This window comes from Phocoena phocoena, chromosome 2 (genome assembly GCF_963924675.1).
Source record: "Phocoena phocoena chromosome 2, mPhoPho1.1, whole genome shotgun sequence".
NCBI lineage: Eukaryota > Metazoa > Chordata > Mammalia > Artiodactyla > Phocoenidae > Phocoena > Phocoena phocoena.
In genome coordinates, this window is record NC_089220.1 from 49255360 (window position 1) to 49277292 (window position 21933).

The 21933-nt window shown below is 43.5% G+C and overlaps 1 protein-coding gene across 2 annotated transcripts in view; it reads left to right on the plus strand.

Moving 5' to 3' along the window:
• Window positions 1-21933, plus strand: part of NIN (ninein) — a 94353-nt gene that overhangs the window by 16215 nt on the left and 56205 nt on the right. For both annotated transcript variants that reach the window (XM_065872978.1, XM_065872979.1), the window contains exon 3: window positions 7162-7331. In XM_065872978.1, coding sequence (XP_065729050.1) covers window positions 7162-7331 — 170 coding nt within the window. The remainder of the gene's footprint in view (window positions 1-7161; window positions 7332-21933) is intronic.

Genomic DNA, 21933 nt, shown 5'->3' on the forward strand with positions numbered 1-21933 from the left:
CCTTTGGTATGTATGAGATGCTAACAGTGAGCACCAGAAAATTTCTTCAAAAATTAAAAGTAAGGTAAAATCACTACCACTAACCACCACCACTATCAAAAGAGGGTGTGAGGACCCATTTCCTAAGGTCAGAGGGAATTGGAAACATTCACGCCCACTGGTGGTCATGTAAACTGATAAAACCTTCCTAGAATTATGTAAAACAATACCGTAAAAATGCCTTTGGCCAATCAATGCCACTCTCAGATTTTAGGCTATGGAAATAATTATGGATGTGCATGAAGATGTGTGTGTAAGGATAGTCATTTAAAATAGTAAAGAAAAAAAAAAAACCCCAAACTATATATATATATCTCAAGAATAAATATTTGACAGTGTATTTTGGTTAGGCAAATTATGATGTATCTGTGGAATCAAAGACTAAGCAACTATTCAGCTGTCCTATAGAAGAATACTTATTGTTACGATTTTACAAGGAGTAAGAAGGCACTTTTTAAAAAATATGTGTATGTGCAAAAAAGATACTCCTGTTATTTAAAATTAAATAAATAGGGCTGGTGAGAATGTTGATAATGAAACAGTTTGCTTGGGAGTTGTGCTGATGTAAGTTTATTTCAATTCCAGCGTATGAGAAGGTTTCCAAACTGGGGACATGAAAATGGTAGTTTTCTGCAGGGAGTCTTAGAGAATTGATGTGTCCTCTCATGTCAGCCCATTGATGAAGGGAAAGGAGATGATAAGGAAGAGAAAATTAGGGCATGAATGAGATGGAGGCAGCCTCAGTTTCTGAGATGACAGACTGGATGTCGTCACTGTGTGTTCGCCAGTAATCTCACCCATGGGGACAAATGAGGTCAGGGAATCTACTGCGGGACTGGGGGCTGTGAGGCTCTCCCTGACTCTGCTCTGCTGGCTTTGAGCCACCGCTGACCCCCAGGAGTCTAGGTGGGAGGACACTACCTGACAGAATAGTGACCTTGCCCAACGGAAGTCCTGTTGTATTCCCTTCCTCCGGATGAGGAGACCAAGCCTCAGGACCCAAGCCTCAGGACGTTAGGTCCTCCTCACCTTGATAAGGACAGAGGGTCCAGGTCTGTTTGAATTCAGAGCCCACAGGCTCTTTCCATGAAGCACTGCTGCCCTGGAAAGCATTCAGTCCCGCTGGGTAGGTAATTCTAACATGTAAAATGCTTTTAGAAAAATATGACCATGATCGTTATTAAATCGGGAGCTATCAACAGTATGGGTCGCACTAAATTCATAGAAAAAAACGTTCCATGAAACTTGTGCCAAGCAGTTACTTGAAGGAAATGAGTTTTGAGTTGAGCCTTGAACAATGGGGAGGACTCAGTTAGGTGATAAGGGAATCTCTGCCTTTATCCCCCAAATGGCTCAAGATGCAGGCAGGCCGATCCTCCTGGGAAGAAGGTTGGGGAACAATCACATCATCATTATCAACTCGAAGAGTTTTTCTTATTGACGGACCTTCACCTGCTCTAGGGCTTAGATAGACCATCTGATCAGACCAGTCAGCCCTGGGGGTTGCCAGACCACACCCATCCACCATCCTTAGCACCCTTGCAGGGTGCTAACCTTCCCCTCGATGCTTCCTTCCAGGCAAGGCTAATCAGAGCCACCTTATTACCTTTGTGCCCAGAAGCCCCTGTGTTCGTGCAGGAAACATCACTCAGATTGCTAAGAACTGATGTGAAGACTGCTCCTAAAATTCTGTCATTGCATCCGGGGAGGACCTGAAAGCTCCAGTTGACATCTGCATCTCGTGTGAAGATTCTGGAAGAGAGGCGTGATTGGGGAGTGGGGTGCTAGTGGCTGGGAAGCAGCTGCCTTGGCAAGGGCTGTGTGCACACAAAGTGTTGGGGTGGGGAGCCTGCCTGCTGACGGTCCCTGCAGAGGCGGGGCACACTGGGAGGCAGAAGGAATGGCCGATAGTGTCCAAAGGCTTTCCGGGTGTCTTTTTTTATGTCGTTCATTCTCTCTTGGTTTCTCTTCTCCCCTCGCTTCCTTGGGACATCTCCCTCCCCATCCCTTCTTCTTTCCACTTCTCCAACTCACCTCCACCCTCCTCTCCTCTCCTTCTTGGCCCCTCACTCCATTCTTCTCCTACCTCTTGGTCCCCAGTCCATCAGTTCCTCCTGCTTCCCCTCCCCCATCCCCACATAGGCCTCCAGCTCTCTGCCTGTCTTCTGTCCCTCACCCCCTTCCCTTGCTATTGGTCTCAATCTCTGTCTCCTTCTGTGTTGGTCTCCCCTTTGATTCTTTTCTTCCCTTTTCTCTTATTTAGTATCAGGTGTGGGTTTGCACTCTGACTGTGTAAGCCCTGTGCAACGGTGCGTTCAGAGTAGGCGAGGAGGTGGGAGGTGCAGTGGGGCTGGTGGTGCTCATTTGCTTGCGTGACTGCCTCTCGTGGGGGGCTTGTCCTGAGGTTTACACGTGCTTCATTTTTGACTCCTTATTTTCAGAGGGGTTTCAGGAATCCCGTGAGTTGAGCAGAAATGTAGTATAGAGGGCTTCAGATGATCCCCCTGTGCCCAGGTCCTTTGGAAGGGGGTGGGGTCTCTGGGAATGATTTCCCAGGTTAACGAAATGGGGCAGGAAGGGAAGTAGAAAGCAAGGGGGTCTACATGAGCAATTCCAAAACAAGATCAGGCACCATAAAGGCAGGGCTTTCTTCTTCACCCTGGAAGTATCCTCAGGTCAAACAGGGAAGTTTGAATCAAAAAGTGTTACAATATCCATCTTATCCCTCAACAAGTACAATAGAATGCTTTGCCCATGGCAGGTGTCTGATAGATATGTTAAATGAATCCACCTAATACTCGAGTGCATCTTTGAAACTCTCCTTTAACTTCCCATGTATGTGCTGAGGATGGCACCTCATCCCATGTCCTAAGCCTCGTGTTTTTCAAGAAAAGCATTGATGAAATAAGTAGTGTTGAGGTTTCTGGGTAACGATTTCACCTTCCTCTTGGGTCCTCATTGCTCTGCCACTGGTCACTGGAAGAACTGCGTGTTCCAAGTGGCCATCCACATCACACAGGTGGCTGGGGCAGTTCTGGGAGAGAGTACAGAGTGTGAACTGCCCTGCTCAGTTAGAGGGGGGAAGGGAGGGAGAGGCGGAGGGACAGGTGGGTGGCTGGTGGTTTTCCCTGCCTGCAGCTGGCCTGTGCCAAGTGGTCATTCTCATTAACATTGAATTTCAATTTTTCTTTTAGTATAAGTGCAAGACCTTCTGGTCACAAGTCATACATGTGCACTGTGGTTCGTCCTGGTTCTGGAAAGTGAACATTATCACACCTCTGGAGTTTCTCTTCTTGGTGCATCTCATTGTGAGCTCGCCAGGGGCTCCAGGAGTCTAAGACTCCTCTGGGCAGGCCGGGCCTGTCTGCTTTCCTTCAAAGCTCATTTGTATTTTTATGTAGTGATGCCAAATAGGAAAAATGGAAAATAGGAAAGAAGGGGAAATGGCTCAGAAGCTTGACCATCCAGGTAGAATCATAAATATACATTCAAGGAAATAAAATACTGAAAGGACAAGCAGTTCTTTATATCTTGGTTTTTTTTTTCCACTGGCATTTCATGTCCCTCCTTGGAGGTCATGATTGGTGCAGTTACTTACACTTAAGTTAAAGGAAGCTGTGTGTAAATAATTTCATTTCTTAATAAATTAAATAACCCTATATTATCTGGCATAGATAAAATTGTTCCAGGATAAACCCCTGAAATACATACATTACATCTGGATGTGCTCATAAAAGTAAAGAAACTTTGCCCCAGGGCTGTGGTTTGGCAAGTCTTTGTTGGGCGTGGTAAGGGAGGGGTAAGGCATTCTTTAATTTGGGTGGGCAGGAGTGTCTTGAAATCCCCACTAAGGCCTCCTGTTTGGTGGACTGCCGCTGTGCACTTGTAAAGCCCTGCTTGAAATTCATAAAGAGAACGCTGGAGTTTTCAAAGGCTTAGCACAACAATGGCTGTTGACCATGACTGTTCTCTCTGGGTCTCCTTACTTTTAATGCCTTTCTTCCCCTTCTTATCTTGTAAATACAAAGAGGCTGATGCTCTAAATAAAAGAAGGCTGTAGGAGTGTGTTCAAGTCTAAAATATAACTATTTGTAATCGGTGTGATTAGTGTAATTCTTTATTGTATGGAAGTTTTGTGAAATTTCTTACGAGGAAACTTTAATGCCCCATTTTTCCTTTGTGCTAATATCTTTATTCAAAAAGATTCTACATTTTAATAGATTTCTCTAGAAATTGACTTTGTGATATATGTACATTCTGTGAAAGATATTAACTTCGAGTTTTAAGAATTAATTTAAAGTTCCTGGCAATGCAAAAATAAGTAAGTGTATAAATAAACCAAAACTCCACAGGATCCCTAATGTTTCACAGTCTGTTATCTTTCATTGCTTAGAAAAAGAGCTATTTCAAATCTACCACTGCTCCCTACACAGCATGAAACATTTAGTAGTAAATATTTCATCCACAGGTGGATTTTGGATTAAATCACAGTGGGTTGTGGGTTTTTTTGTTTGTTTGTTTGTTTTAAGACTGTGGCTTTTCCCCACTGCTTTTTTTCCTCTGAAAAAGTGGGGCATGCATTCAGAGTTCCTCTGCCACTTCCTTCCCCAGACCATGACTTATGTTCTCATACCGGGAAAATCCCACGTTCCATTTTCTGACGTTATACATTTTCCCTTTAATCTTTTCCAAACCCCCATCATCACTAATGGTGTATCTTGTTGTCTGCCACTAAAATTTAAGAATATGTAATAAATTAAGGATGGTTCTACATTGCCTTTTATCTGACTAGCATCTGTGGGTGTCAGCTGCCAACAAGTAGCTCGGGTGTCTGGGCCGCTCCTGAACGCTCACAAGCTGACACACTGTCTTCTGATAAAAGGTACCTTCAAATATGCATGCGACTTTCAATATAACTTTTGTATGCTTGAACACTTCCTGTAAGAGAATCGCTCGACCTAATAAAATGACTTGGCTGGGACTCTGGATATAAATATTGCTGGAAATTATAGAGCAAGCATAAATACTTCACTCTGAGCTTTGCCGAGCATTTTCAGGATGTTTCTGACCACAATTGTGAAACCTAAGCTTATCCCAGAGGAAGGGCATGGGAGCGGGGAGGACAGAGTTAGTCACGCAGGATCACCAGTCTCCCCAGGGAGACTACAGAGTAATAGCTACCCCCTAACATGGTTTCAGTGGTGATAAAGGAAGGGTTTTGTTCTTTTAGTTCTTATCTAATCAGTTACCCTTGTTTTGATGATCTGTGTACAGCCCTCATCTAAAAATCTACATGTCTGAGTTCAGACATACCTTGTTAAGACTGTCATGTTCAAACAGAACACATATTATGTTCTCCAGAGAGACAGCATGTCCATGTGGGTGATAAGAACTGAAATCAAAGCATTGCCAGTTTTATATTTTAATGGAATACTTTGTTCTCCTAATTCTGTTCAAGGTGCTAAAAAAAGTGTGTCTCTAAGCTGACATTTCTAATGAGTGAAGTATTTATTTTATTGCTCTAAAGCTACCATTGTAGAGAAAGGTTAGTATGTGGTGGTGGTGGTGGTGATGGTGGTGGTGATGGTGGTGGTGGTGGTGGTGATGGTGGTGATGGTGGTGGTGCTGATGGTGGTGGTGGTGGTATGGTGGTGGTGGTGCTGATGGTGGTGGTGGTGGTGATGGTGGTGATGATGATTGTGGTGGTGGTGATGGTGATTGTGGTGGTGGTGATGATGGTGATGGTGGTGGTGATGGTGGTGCTGGTGATTTTGGTGGTGGTGATGATGGCAGTGGTGGTGATGTTGGTGGTGATGGTGGTGGTGCTGCTGATGGTGGTGGTGGTGTGGTGGTGGTGGTGGTGGTGGTGGTGGTGATGATTGTGGTGGTGGTGATGGTGATTGTGGTGGTGGTGGTGGTGATGATGGTAATGGTGGTGGTGATGGTGGTGATGGTGATTTTGGTGGTGATGGTGGTGGTGATGATGGCGGTGGTGGTGGTGGTGGTGCTGGTGCTGGTGATTTTGGTGGTGATGGTGGTGGTGATGATGGTGGTGGTGATGGTGGTGGTGGTGGTGATGGTGGTGATGGTGGTGGTGATGGTGGTGATGGTGATTTCGGTGGTGATGGTGGTGGTGATGATGGCGGTGGTGGTGATGGTGGTGGTGGTGGTGGCGGTGATGGTGGTGATGGTGGTGGTGGCGGTGGTGGTGCTGGTGCTGGTGCTGGTGCTGGTGATTTTGGTGGTGATGGTGGTGGTGGCGGTGGTGGCGGTGATGGTGGTGGTGATGGTGGTGGTGGTGGTGGTGGTGGTGATGGTGGTGGTGGTGGTGAAGGCTGAACCTGAGACATGTTCTGATGAACGCTGAAGTCCTTCAGGGTCAAGAGATGACTTTCCCCTTATACACATTCCTTTTATTTTGTACAACACGAAGCTCATGAAGAGAAAAGAACATAATATATTATTTTCTTAATGCAGTTTTGCGTTTGCTATTTTATTCCACAGCTTTTAATTTTATAATGAGATCTTGATGACAAGTTTCATATGAACAGTGAGCTGTCATTAATTGATTAGGATCCACTGTGTCAGTTTCTTTGTTCTGTCTTCCTGCTTGTCTGATGGATCAGAAAGTGAGATGGTTAACAAAGGACTCACTAAGGTCCTGGAGGGGTGTGTTCCAGACTAACTGGTGTGAATGCTAACTTCACAGTGCTGATAAGGTGTTCTTTTTATCATCATTTTCCAACGTGTCTCTGGTAGTATGATCCCTCCCTCTCCTGTTCCCTCTGTCTGCAGAACAGAGCTTAATAAACAGAAGAACACATATGACCGCTTGCTTTGTCCTGATCTTAATTCCCTAGTTTTAAACAAATCCCTCACTGCTGGCTCCTCATCTCTCCCACCACATGCTGAGATATACTCGGGGTGCTATAAATCATTCGGAATTAGAAGCTGTGCTCTGCATCTGACTTACTGGCTCATATACGCCCACATCCACCGCAACTGGCAAACGGTGGTGGTTTATTTTGGGGCTGGTATAAGAGGCTGTGTCCGAAGGCTGTGTGTCAGATAGGGGCTGAGATTGTCATGTAATGTGGCCTCAACTCTTGTCTCCTTGCCCAGACTGCACTCTCGAAGCTCAGCCCAAATATGTTAGAGGTGGGAAGCGTTACGGACGAAGGTCCTTACCTGAGTTTCAAGGATCCGTGGAGGAATTTGCAGAGGTGACAGTGATTGAGCCACTCGATGAAGAAGCAAGGCCTTCACACATCCCATCCAGTGACCGCGGTGAGGTAAGAAATTGGACAGGCATATCCTTCTGGATCACAGGTGTGGATAGCCATAGATAGCCACATCACAGTGCTGCAGAGACAGGAGAACTGAGGGGTTTATGGCTTTTCTCAGCCATTTTTTTCAACTACTTGCTGATCTTATTACTTGCCTTTTGGATATATGTGACTACTTTTTCTGTTGTTCATACGTTTCATCTGTTTCAACTTTTGGAGAGCTGACCTTTCTGTGCATGCTTTATGTTTATACATTTTTGAATTCAGTTATTTTTATACTATCTGAGGTCTGCCACTTCTAGCTCTTCTTGGGAATATCTCTCTCCTCCACAGCACTGTTATTTTTAGTTATGTAAAAAGCTAACCAACTCCTTCCCCGCAGACTATAAGACAGCCGCCGTGACAGGTAAGAAATGGAGGCAGTGTGGTTAGGCATTTCAAGAGCCAGCATCTTGTCTTCTGTGGTGGGACAAAGCAGCTCTGCAACTTCATCCTTGTCCCAGTGCCCGGCAGTTACCAGGGTTCTTAGTGGTTCTGTCCCACCTGGCATGTCTGGCTCCCCAGCAGTCAGAGATTACCCTGCCTCCCTCATCTCCCTTCTTTCCATTTGACACGGTGCTATAATCTACCAATTAAGGAGAAGCAGTGACATTTTCTTGTTTCTTTACGGCTCATTTACCAGCATACCATTTATAGAACATGATTGAAAGTGCCATGCTGAGCAAGCTCTAAATATTTCTTGTAAATCCCAGCTTAGACTGGGGATACAGGTACTTCACACGCTCCTATAAGCTGGGAAGGAGACAAAGTGCCTCCAGTTTCTTAAAGTAGTCTGTAGATCGTAGGTTGATGGGGGGGAATGAGTGTTTGTTGCTGTCTCAAGTCCATGTTCAGCTTGCTGAAATCTACAAGAAGCTTGCTCCAGTAATGTCCCCAGCAGTCAGATATCTGGCATCTTCACAAACCCGAAGATACCTACAAACCCCACAAACTCAAAGGTAACTGGAAAGGGCTCAAGTATTGAGCAGAAATGAAAACAACCACAAGTACTGCGATTTAGAAGACACAGGACTGGTCTGCTGATCAGATCACCTTTTTTTTTAAAAATCCAGTGATACCTATCCTCACAATAGAAGTAAAGGAGCACTGGCAGAAATGTGAGTGAGAAGAGAGGAAGAAAAGCAGCTAGAGGGGAGAAGGGAGACAGAAACCACAAAAATGGTGTGAGTAGTGCGGGTGAGAAGTGACAGCTGAAAACAGAAAGACCATGAGAAGCAAAAAGGAAAACATTGCCTAGAACATCACAGCACTGGGGACCAATGGGTCTGGGGCAGAGGCTACTTCCGATCTTGGTTCAGTCAGTTTTAGACCCTTTCTTGGGTCCCTTTGGGAATTTAGATAGGGCCCTTTCCCCAGTAAAACATATAGACTCACATGCACAAAAGTGTTATATGTACTATTTCAGGTAGGCACGTAATTTGCATACTTCAGTTATTGCAGTGGTCATAATATCTTGCTGTCAGGAAGGGTATCATTTTATAACATTAAATCTGTTTCATAACCCTAAATAGTGTGGAATGTATCTGAGACATTTCTCTGTGAAAAAATGGTTAAAATAGGTCTCAACACTTTACGGGGGAAGCTTTTCTTATACAGAAAACACCTTTAAGTCTAGTATCTCCTTTCTCCAACTATTTTCAATACCTGAGGCACTGTTACTTGGTGCTCACAAATTAAATGGTTGCTCGTTTTTTTGAAAAGAGAGTTTCTAGTTACCACCTGGGGATACTCAGAAATCTTCTTGGGCAGAGCTGATTTTGTTGCTGGCAGGGTATTTCTTATATCCTTAATTAATCTTATTTACTGATTTCTAGGGAGATTTACTGTTTAAAAAGTGAGGCTTTGGTTTTATGTGTAAATAAAATGAAGGGTTGAGGCCTGAGTCTGGGCAAAATCTTGCTGCTTTTGTCTTAGTGAAAGGGTATGTTGGGAGAATCATTTCACCCCCAATGAACTTCAGCTTTCCTAACTCCTCCAGAAACCTCTTAGGTGTGACCTTTTTTTTTTTTTTTTTTTTCCGGTACGTGGGCCTCTCACTGTTGTGGCCTCTCCCGTTGCAGAGCACAGGCTCCGGACGTGCAGGCTCAGCGGCCATGGCTCACGGGCCCAGCCGCTCCGCGGCATGTGGGATCTTCCCGGACCGGGACACGAACCCATGTTCCCTGCATCGGCAGGCGGACTCTCAACCACTGCGCCACCAGGGAGGCCCAGCTGTGACCTTTTGACACTATACACAGAAGCTTTAATGTAACGACCCACCACCAATAGAGAGCAAATAGAGTGCTGTAGAGTCATTTATCTCTGTGTCTGCTCTCCCCAAGGACTCTACTGACTTGACTTTGAGAGTCTGTTATATCCCAACCAGAAAGCCTATAGTAGAGTCACATAACACATTTTTACCTCCCCCCTTTTTTTTAAATTGCTGAATGTGGACTCAAACCAAAGTTCATCCAGCTGCTTTCTTGCCTAAAAATGAAGTGTTTTGCTGGCTGAATGGAGCCTGTCAGTTTTCAAGTTGATTCATCACTTTACAAAGTTAATAGAATCACGTGTGATGTTTTTGATGTTCCTCTTGGCAGTAAGAAGGGCCAGCCCCAGCTTCATGCAGTAACCATGGCCATGGGTCACATGCGCTGCCCTCACGGGCTGTGGCATAGTTTCTTCAGCGTCGGTCTTGTTGCATCCTGTTATGTCAAGATAGCGCTCCTGTTTCCTGGCCAGTTTCTGCAACGGCCTCAGCAGTTGAGGGCCACTCAGTTGGCCAACACAGTTCATGCTCTGGGCAGCATGGCCTTGCTCTAGAAACCCTCCTCCCTTCTACAGAAGCTGTCTAGGGCTCAGCGGAGTGCCAGGTCATCTTCCCTATTCTAGAGTAGCCCTCAGGTGGGGAAGATGAGGAGAGCAAGATTCTCAATGAACTGTGGGATTTATTTGTTCTTAACTTACAAGGAGTTCAGAACCTATCAGGAGTTCTTTATTGTACTTCTGGCTTTTTTTCTCCCTTTTGGTTGCTTCAGGCCCATTTGTCTCCTGCCCGTGGGTGTTAAGAATTTCTTCCTTGGGCTTCCCTGGTGGCGCAGTGGTTGAGAGTCCGCCTGCCGATGCAGAGGACACGGGTTCGTGCCCCGGTCCGGGAAGATCCCACATACCGCGGAGCGGCTGGGCCGTGAGCCGTGGCCGCTGAGCCTGTGCGTCTGGAGCCTGTGCTCTGCAACGGGAGAGGCCACAACAGTGATAGGCCCGCGTACCACAAAAAAAAAAAAGAAAAAAAAGAATTTCTTCCTTGGGTGTGTTTGTTATCAAGGACTCATACCTCATCTCAGTGCTGCTTGGCAGTATTGAAGGTGGGAGGGGGCTGGGTCTCCCATGACATGAGATGGGGAGCTGGAGACAAGCCTTCTTGGTTTGATTGTGGGTTTCTTTTGACTCCTGGGTCCTGGCTTAGGGGTTTCTAGCTTGCCCTGAGACTGCAGTTTCTCCTGTCCTCAGACAGGCCTCATTTTTCCTGAAGACCAAAGGACCTGAATCTGTTGTCAGAAGGTCTATGGAGAAGTCTGGCTGTTGCTACCCAACAGGAGACTAATTTCAGCCCTAAGATGAATCAAGTAATTATCTCATGTATCCGAGGACTTGGGAGGGGTGCAGTGCAATGGAATGGTGTCACAAGCCACCTATACAAGCTGTCCTCAAGGTGGCTCGCTTCCTTCTAGGAACTCATCCTGTAGGGATATGTGAGCAGACAGTCATCTGAAGGGATAAAAGAGTAATCCCTTCCCTGCTTCCCTCTGGGGTTGTTCAAGAGTTGGGGAATTGCTAAGAGTGGACATTTCATTCCTAGGCTCCTGGACTAGTGGTTCACGATGTTCTTTATGCATCCTTGTTTGGAAGGCCTTCTCCCACATGTACAACAAATTTTTATTTATTTATTTTATTTTGGGCTGTGTTGGGCCTTCGTTGCTGTGCACGGGCTTTCTCTAGTTGTGGCGAGCAGGGGCTACTCTTCGTTGCGGTGCATGGGCTTCTCATTGCGGTGGCTTCTCTTGTTGCAGAGCATGGGCTCTAGGCTCCCGGGCTTCAGTAGTTGTGGCACGTGGGCTCAGTAGTTGTGGCTTGCGAGCTCTAGAGCGCAGGCTCAGTAGTTGTGGCACATGGGCTTAGTTGCTCCGCGGCATGTGGGATCTTCCCGGACCAGGGCTCGAACCCATGTCCCTGCATTGTCAGGCAGATTCTTAACCACTGTGCCGCCAGGGAAGCCCACGTACAATAAATTTATAGGTAATTCTCAGTAGTCATGATTCTCTGTAGTCTACTTGTAACTCCACCATTTCCGTCTCATCCAAGAAAACAGAAATGCAGGCAAGTAAGAGTGATGCTATTGTAGAGATTGCTTTCAAGCACCTAAATTTTTAATGTAAGTTCCATGTGAAGATCCAGTCTTCTTCAGTTACAGCAGTTTGGAACTCCCCCCATGACCATTCATGGTGCACCATTGTGATGGCTTGGGTGAGAACCCATGTTGTGACTGTGGGATCGCAAGTGCTTCACGCTTTGGCCTCATCCGCTGAATAGAATATATAAGTCTTAACCTTGTTAGGTGGTTGTGTTCGACTTTTGTTTCAGTCTGCATGTTAAAGCCCTAACATAAATTGTAAACATTTTAATCATCTCCACCCTCCCCTCCCCCCAGCTTTATTCAGTCAGTTTCTTTCCTGATGAACCAGAAAATATCTAACATAACTATTAAGTGTGTCTCCCCTACCAAGTTTGCTTTACAAGGTCATAAAGCCTTTCCACAGGGAAAGACCACTATAATCTTGCTAAATTTTCAGCACTAATATGTGTATTTCAGAATTTCATTTAGAAACCCCGAAGCAAAATGTGCTAGTTCACAAGTGACAGGTGGGTTCCACTGTCTGGCTGAAATGTGCATTCACCTTCCAATTTACTGTGTTTACCTGGCAGATGGATCCCTTGGGAGTCTGACCCTTCATCTGGGGTGGTATTGAAAGGAAAGTGGTGATTTTTCTTTGTTTGTGGGATCATTTTCACTCAAGGCAATTCAGTTAGACATTCTATTCTGAATTAATCCAGACTAACAAAGGGCACATTCTGGAGTTTTTAGATTCTGAAGAGTATATATTCCCGCCCCCCATATATGCATATATGCAGTGGCTACTGAACTGACCTTGAATTTTATAAGGGTTTCTTCTAAGGGTAGCTGGAAGTTGGGGACAAAAACAAAACTAATTCTTGGTTTTATTCTGTATTACTCAGACATGGTAGGAAAGGTTGACAATTAATACAATTGGGGCAGGGCCACTTTGCTTTCTGCCCTTGTTCAAAACAGGGGACACCTTGTTAACTGTTTTCCTCCACAGGGAATAAATTGGGTCTAGTAAGATTCTTATCAAGAGCCAGAGGCTTTAAACAATGATTTCTTCAACTGTAGACAATAGTAGTGTAAGCCAAAACCATGCAGTTTAAGTGAGGACCTGAGAGAAAAGTTAAAGCCAATTGCTTCATTCAGCAGAGAATGGACAAGCAAATCAAGCCCTTGTGTCGGACTGTGAGGGTAGGAGGATGAGTGGTGGTTATTTAAAAACAAAAACAGGAACACAAAGAACCCCCAAACTGATTTTACTGCCCTCCATAAAATCAATCTTCTTCCAGAAGTGCGAAACTGACTTGTGTCCCCCTTATTTCCATTTTCATATATGCATAACTTCGCGGCTGAACTTCATAAATTATTCATTTACATTGTATACAGTAAATATTTCATTCTGGCGCAAACTTCTTAATGACTGAGAGAAGTTTTTCTAAGAGCTTTTGTAGTTGAAATGCACCTATTTTCCAATTACTCGCCCGTTACATTGTTTGTTCTAGTCCTTGACAAAGGAAGCAATTTCATTACTGATGCCATTCGTTTCCATCAAATAATATGACATCATCAGGATAGGTTTTTTATTAATGGAATTCCAGTGTTTCCCTTTATATTTCTTGAGTATTATTAGATCATCTCTGGCTATTCTCAGAGATGAAACACTCATTCAAGATGCAACTATAAATCACTTGAAAGTGATATAAAGAAGCCCCTTCAAAGCTAATAAGATGTTTTCATTCTAACACAGATTCAGCTTTCAGACTTTCAGCCTTTGCTGTCCTGCTAAGTCCTCCTGACTTGGCCCCAGAGGAAGTTCCCTTGGAGTCTAAGCCCTCATTCTCACCTCTTTGCAGGTCAACAATTTCTAATATTTATTTTCCAACTAGAAAAGAAAATAGACAACACGTCAAAAGTTAACAAGTTAATTTTAATGATAATAGTAACATTTTCCAACTATATCATTAAATATTTTTCAAGTAGGAGAGCAGTATTCACTATCTGTGGAGAGCAACTCTGATAAGCAGGATACCACAAGCAGATGTATGAAAGAATCCCTTTCCTTTAAGGACTTTAAAATCCAGTGGACTTTAAAATCCAGTGAAACAAAACCAGTCCCCAACCTTGGTAGAAGAGGCTTAAGGCTCAGATTTCTTTAAATTCAGCATTTCTTCACACTGGCAGTACTGAAGGCTGTTTGGCACTGTAGCGGGACTCATCTAAATGTGTGTGCATTTAAAAGTCATACATTGATTCTTGTTATCCCCAACACATACTTGTAGCTTTTAACTGCTTTTAAAGATAAAGGAACTGATTTGCATTCTAGTCATGACAGCCCTGCAACTGAGCAGCTTGTCCCTGGGTTCAGAATAGAGAGATTGGGAGCGGGGCTGTCAGGTGCCCTTTCATCACCCCTTTGCCTTCCTTCAGGTGCGGGAGAGGTGGAGATGAAGTCCTAAGAAGCGTGTCCCTGCAGAAACAGTAGCCAGCCTTGCTGGGTGCACTTAGCTTCCCTGCCCAGAGCACGGGCTTTATCAGTATTTAGGATTGTTAGTTAACTATGCAATAGATGCTGTGTTTTAAAAGTCCTAAGGTTTCCATCACAAGTATCTCCTAAACGGATCCTGTTTTTCTGCAGAGACTTCCTGTGCTTACTTAAGTGTGCTGCTCTTGTAAAATGGACACCATGGCTCAGTGTGCTGGGGGAGCTTTGTTGCTTTAATAAATTTCTCTTCTCTCTGGGCTTGCAAGACTTTCCCTTTTACAAAAAAAAAAAAAAAAAAATCTGCTTAAGGCTGCTGAGATCAGTTCAGCAACCTCTGCTGGGAAAGAATAGCCCTGTGTGCGCCCCCCGTAATCGCTTTAATTAGCCGAACATTCTGAGGGGCACAAAGGTCTGCACCGGAGCAGATGGCTGGTGGGTCTGCGGCTGGGCTCTTGTGGGAAGGGGCTGCACCAGACCCGCAGTCTGCAGATGCTGGTCCGGCCTCGGGGCTGGAAGCCCCGGGATCCAAGAGGCTCGGGCCATCTGTTCCGCCGTCCAGCGAAGCAGGTGTCCCTCCAAAGAAAGCATTCCTGAAAGCAGTGCAGCCCACAGGTGCAGGGCACCCTCGTCCAGCTGTAGGACAGCCCGAGAGTTGACCACAGTGGCCAGCGTGACTGAGACGCACAGCCCACAGAGGGGGTGTGTGGGACTCCCTTTGTCAGCCTACCTGGCGGTGCTGGGCACTTCTTTCTGCAGCAGCCTTTTTAGGACCGGGCAACCTATGACCGTCTCCCCTCTGTCCGCTCTCACGGGGCCTGTTGGCCAGCACACATAGTATGGTGGGCCCTGACAGATGTGGCCACCCAGGGGACACTGTCCACAGCGCGGAGGGCCCCAGGGGAGGCCCTGCTCCTACGTTGAATCAAAAGTTGATTGCTTCATCAGAACTAACACACTCAAAGCTGGAGTTTCTACAGAGTTTATTCTGGGTTTGTTCTTAAAGCTGACACTGGTCTGTCTGCTGTTTCTTTCTTCCGCCCTTGTCCTAGTGTTGAACACCCAGGTAGTAGGAATAGTAATTATAAAATTTATTTACTTAACAGACAGCACTTAATTTGCAGCAGGCACTGTTTCAAGTGCTCTCCAAATACTAGCACACCCTCGTAGGTAGGTATTCACTTACCCCCGAGGAAACTGAGGCACATAGGGATTAAGTAACTTGCCCAAGCTTGCACAGTCAGTAAGTGAAGAGTCCGGCTCTGGAGTCTAAACCCTTAACCACTTCATTGTTCTGGCTGAAATAATAACAAGAGCTAACATCTCCTAAGAGCCAGGCATATGCCTCCGTGTCTCTATCAGGCGGGTCACTCCCACTTTGCAGATAAAGTAAGGTATCGAGGGGTCACACAAAGTGGCAGGGCCAAACTTAACCCTGGCAATCTCCCCCGGCTACCATTTTGCCTCCAGAGTCAGGAATTGCTGAATGATTTTTAAAAATTTATTCATATCCATTCTTTCTCCAGTGAGAGGCTACATAAGATTTCAAAGGAAGAAGTTGAAAATCCTTTTATTCTCCTTTTATGAATAGTATGGAGAACACATCCCAGCAATTGCCACCCCCTTCCTCTCCCATTTTTCCAGAGATGTTCGTGATTACCTCCCTTCCAGTACTCGTGGCTGATCTGTGTCTAGAGGCCACCTGCCAGGCTTTCACTGTGCTGGGTAAACCCTCAGCAATTAAAAGACCTTGTTCCAGAGTGATGCCTCCTTTCATTGGTGGTGTTCCGGTAGCCGAATGATCAAATCCACCCCCTCCCAACCTTCTAACCTGCCTTCCCTTCCCTCTCCCCCTGCTTTTTCATTGGAACTACTGGCCCGAGGCAGTGAGAACGAAAATAAAAGAGCTGTGAATGAATTGATTCTGCTCCCACCCACCCCCCACCCCACGGAAAATGCAATTTAATAACAAACATTAAGCCACCCGTGTGCTTACCCCTTCTTAAAGGAATACGCCCTTGGGGGAGATGGGGATGAAGCCTAGCAAAACATCTGGGTGGCAAACTCAATCTCCGGTTGAAGTGGTCTTGGAATGAAAATGTAGCCCTTAGCATAAGCTTGCTTCTCCTTCCAGCAGGGCTGGTCTTAGCTGGATCTAGGCTTCTTACACAGGGCCATGGAGAAATGCTTGGAAAATCGTTACCCTTGGAGATGTTATCCCTTACCTTGCCACTACTTGCCCTAAGAGTTCGTGTGAAATCACTTAAACTGCTGTACCTGACGCCATTGGGTTAGGCTGTCTGAAGAATGCCTCTTTGGATGGCTGTGGTCACAGTCCCCAAGGCAGGTCTCAGACGAGTGTCCTTGATCTTCTTATACTCTGCTAAGTTTAGGAGGCATTGGCACAGAGCAGCTTTCACCCTCCTGAAAGTGCGTGGACCTCCCACCAAGCATGGTCTCTCCCATCACAGGTCACAGTACAGGAGGATGTGGCTGACTAGCAGAGTGGTACATACCAAGGGGACAGAAGTTTCCCTTTGTCCCCACCCCCAGGTCACAGGGAATTCATTTAGTGAGAATTCAGGGGCAGGTGGGCAAAAGAAATAGTGAAGTTGTACCTATTTATATGGTATAAACAACATTTATATCAGTAAAGGAAATAAAATGGTTTCCCATATTCCCTCAACCAAGTATATATATATATATTTATTTACTGTCTCTGTTTCCTTCCAGTCTTTGTCTAATTGTATAAATGTTTTTTTCCAGTGGTAATCATAGTGTTGATGACATTTTTGTTGTGGTCTTTCATTTAACATTTCATGTTTTTCATGCTCCTACATGGTTTTATAATTATACTTTTATCGACTACATTATGATGTATCATTATACTTTATGCCCCATTGTTGAATATTTAAATTGTTTTCAGTACTTTACTTTTACAAAAAGTGCTAACTGTACATATTTACTTTTTTTCTTTCTTTGATTTTATTGCCATCAGAAATCATATGAAACTGGATCAAAGAGTATGAACGTTTTCATGACTTTTGATACATAAAGCCATTTTCTTTACTAAAAGGGTAATATCCATTTACACTGTTACCAGTAACATAAACAGGCCTATTTTAAATCATAACCTTGTTGGTAATAGGAGTTATATTCTTAAATACTTCGCTAATTTAATGGGAACAAAAAGATTCCTTGGTTTTAATTTATACTTCTTTGATTGCTATTGAAATGAACCTTTCCCCATATCTGTTTAATTGTGTTGCGTCTTATGTGAATTGTCTGTTTGTATTCTTTGCATATCTGCTGGATACTTGGCACTTTTCTTACAAATTTATATAAACAACTGGTACTCCCCAGGGTCACTCACATTAATGCTTTAAGTTTGAACATGGTAATGAAGAACACCTGCAAATATAAACTTAATATATACTACATAAACATGTGTCCAAGAAAAATAATATCAAAATTTATAGTGCTTATTAGGTGCCAGGCACAATTCTAAGCATTTTAGCCAGCTCTGTGAAATACGTGCTACTTTATTCCCATTTTATAGATGGAGAAACTGAGGCAAAAGAGGTTAAGAAACTTATCCAAGCTTAACCCAGTAAGTAAGCCGGGATTCAGAGCCAGGCAGTCTGGCTTCCACCCTTGATACCTTACTAGTTAGAGGTGAGAATCAGGGCAAGAGGGCATCCAGGAAGAGTGGATCAGATAAGGCACCCAGTTGCATAAGCTCATGAGATGTTGGAAACAGTATATTGGAGCCTCTTGCTCCTTTGAACTAATTAATTGCTCACTAGTTTCAAATGCATCAAGAAGTAAGTGAGCAAATATAAGAAATAAACTTTTCTGTAGCAATATAACCTTGTTGCTTTCTTACCAAGGATTTTTTGAAGGTATGTGTTTGCATTTTTCCAGCTGTGTATCCCGGCAGGGGCTTGTCCAGTGATGCATATTCTCCTGCCATTTCTCATGTCACCTTGTGCTGTTAAAAATCATCCCCTACTAGTAATTTGGTAGGTTTTATCTTGATGGTTCTTAGATGATAGAAACCTATTTTTTTTGTTTTCTTTAAAATTTTATTATTTTTTTTGATTGAAGTATAGTTGACTTACAATGCTGTGCCGATCTCTGCTGTACAGCAAAGTGACTCAGTTGTACACATACATTCTTTTTTTCAACATTCTTTTCCATTATGGTTTATCACAGGATATTAAATATAGTTCCCTGTGTTATACAGTAGGACCTTGTTGTTTATCCATCCCATATATAATAGTTTACATCTGCTAATCCCAAACTCCCAATCCTTCCCTCCCCCTTTTTTATGGCTGAGTAGTATTCCATTGTATATATGTACCACATCTTCTTTATCCATTCATCTGTCAATGGACATTTTGGTTGTTTTCATGTTTTGGCTATTGTGAATAGTGCTTCTGTGAACGTTGGGGTGCATGTACCTTTTTGAATTATAGTTTTGTCTGGGTATATGCCCAGGAGTGGGATTGCTGGATCATATGGTAATTCTATTTTTAGTTTTCTGAGGAACCTCCACACTGTTTTCCATAGTGGCTGCACCAGCTTACATTCCCACCAATAGTGTAGGAGTGTTCTCTTTTCTCCACACTCTCTCTAGCATTTGTTATGTGTGGACTTTTTAATGATGGCCATTCTGACTGGTGTGAGGTGGTCATTGCAGTTTTGATTTCCATTTCTCTAATAATTAGTGATGGTGTGCATCTTTTCATGTGTCTACTGGCCATCTGCATGTCTTCTTTGGAGAAATGTCTATTAAGGTCTTCTGCCCATTTTTCAATTGGGTTGTTTTTCTGTTGTTGAGTTGTATGAGCTGTTTGTATATCTTGGAGATTAAGCCCTTGTCTGTTGCATCATTTGCAAATATTTTCTCTAATTCCATAGGTTGTCTTTTCGTTCTTGTTTTCGTTGTTGTTTTTATGGTTTCCTTTGCTGTGCAAAAGCTGGTACTTTTTTTTTTTTTTTTTTTTTTTTTTTTTTAAAAGCTGGTACTTTTGATTAGGTCCCATTTGTTTATTTTTGTTTTCATTTCTATTGCCCTGGGAGACTGACCTAAGAAAACATTGGTACAATTTATGTCAGAGAATATTTTGCCTATGCTCTCTTCTAGGAGTTTTATGGTGTCATGTTTTATGTTCAACTCTTTAAGCCATTTTCAGTTTATTTTTGTGGATGGTTTGAGGGTGTGTTCTAATTTCATTGATTTACATGTAGCTGTCCAACTTTCCCAACACCACTATTTTATTTGTGTTAGGTGGACTGACCGAATGGATTTCATTTTAGGGTGTTTCCAACTTACATATTGAATACTGAATTTTCACCATTTTGGGTGCCAAAGTAGTACAAGCATTTCAATCATTTGCTCTGTTTGGTGAGGAAATAAATGTGGAGGGACAGACAGGATGCTTTTATTAGCGGGGTTTTATTGACTTAAACTTTAAAGATAAAAACAGGAGGGGACCTTCAAGATGGTGGAGGAGTAAGATGTGGAGATCACCTTCCTTCCCACAAATACATCATAAATACATCTACACGTGGAACAACTCCTACAGAACACCTACTGAATGCTGGCAGAAGACCTCAGACTTCCCCAAAGGCAGGAAACTCCCCACGTACCTGGCCAAGTGGCTGACAGGGTCTTGGTGCTCCAGCCAGGTGTCAGGCCTGAGCCTCTGAGGTGGGAGAGCCAAGTTCAGGACATTGGTCCACCAGAGACCTCCCAGCCCCATGTAATACCAAACAGCAAAAGCTCTCCCAGAGATCTCCATCTCAACGCTAAGACCCAGCTCCACACAACAACCAGCAAGCTCCAGTGCTGGACACCCTATGCCAAACACAACCCAGCCCATTAGCAGAGAGGCTGCCTAAAATCATAATAAATTCACAGACCCCCCAAAACACGTCACCGGAGGCGGTCCTGCCCACCAGAAATACAAGATCCAGTCTCATCCACCAGAACACAGGCATCAGTTCCCTCCACCAGAAAGCCTACACAACACACTGAACCCACCTTACCCACTGGGGGAAGACACCAAAAACAACAGGAACTACGAACCTGCAGCCTGTGAAAAGGACACCCCAAACACAGGAAGTTAAGCAAAATGAGAAGACAGAGAAATACACACCAGATGAAGGAGCAGGGTAAGAACCCACCAGACCAAACAAATGAAGAGGAAATAGGTCACCTACCTGAAAAAGAATTCAGAATAATGGTAGTAAAGATGATCCAAAATCTTGGAAATAGAATGGAAGAAATACAAGAAACGTTTAACAAGGACCTAGAAAAACTAAAGAGCAAACAAACAATGATGAACAACACAATAAATGAAATTAAAAATTCCCTGGGAGGAATCAATAGCAGAATAACTGAGGCAAAAGAATGGATAAGTGACCTAGAAGATAAAATAGTGGAAATAACTACCACAGAGCAGAATAAAGAAAAAAGAATGAAAACAATTGAGGACAGTCTCAGAGACCTCTGGGACAACCTTAAACACACCAACATTCAAATTATAGGGGTCCCAGAAGAAGAAGAGAAAAGAAAAGGGACTGAGAAAACATTTGAAGAGATTATAGTTGAAAACTTCCCTAATATGCAAAAGGAAATAGACAATCAAGTCCAGGAAGCACAGAGAGTCCCATACAGGATAAATCTAAGGAGAAACACACCAAGACACATATTAATCAAACTATCAAAAATTAAATACAAAGGAAAAATATTAAAAGCAGCAAGGGAAAAGCAACAAATAACATACAAAGGAATCCTCATAAGGTTAACAACTGATCTTTCAGCAGAAACTCTGCAAGCCAGAATGGAGTGGCAGGACATACTTAAAGTGATAAAAGGGAAGAATCTACAACCAAGATTACTCTACCCAGCAAGGATCTCATTCAGATTCAACGGAGAAATTAAAACCTTTACAGACAAGCAAAAGCTAAGAGAACTCAGCACCATGAAACCAGCTTTAGAACAAATGCTAAAGGAACTTCTCGAGGCAGGAAACACAAGAGAAGGAAAAGACCTACAATAACAAACCCAAAACAATTAAGAAAATGGTAATAGGAACATACATATGAATAACTACCTTGAATGTAAATGGATAAATGCTCCAACCAAAAGACATAGACTGGCTGAATGGATACAAAAACAAGACCCGTATATATGCTGTCTACAAGAAACCCACTTCAGACCTAGGGACACATACAGACTGAAAGTGAGGGGATGGAAAAAGATATCCCATGTAAACGGAAATCAAGAGAAAGCTGGAGTAGCAATTCTCATATCAGACATAATAAACTTTAAAATAAAGACTATTACAGGAGACAAAGGACACTACATAATGACCAAGGGATCAATCAATCCAAGAAGAAGATATAACAATTGTAAATATTTATGCACCCAACATAGGAGCACCACAATTTATAAGGCAAATGCTAACAGCCATAAAAGGGGAAATTGACAGGAACACAATCATATTAGGGGACTTTAACACCCCACTTTCACCATTTCATCCAAATGAAAATAAATAAGGAAACACAAGCTTTAAATGACACATTAAATGAGATGGACTTACTTGATATTTATAGGACATTCCATCCAAAACCAACAGAATACACTTTCTTCTCAAGTGCTCATGGAACATTCTCCA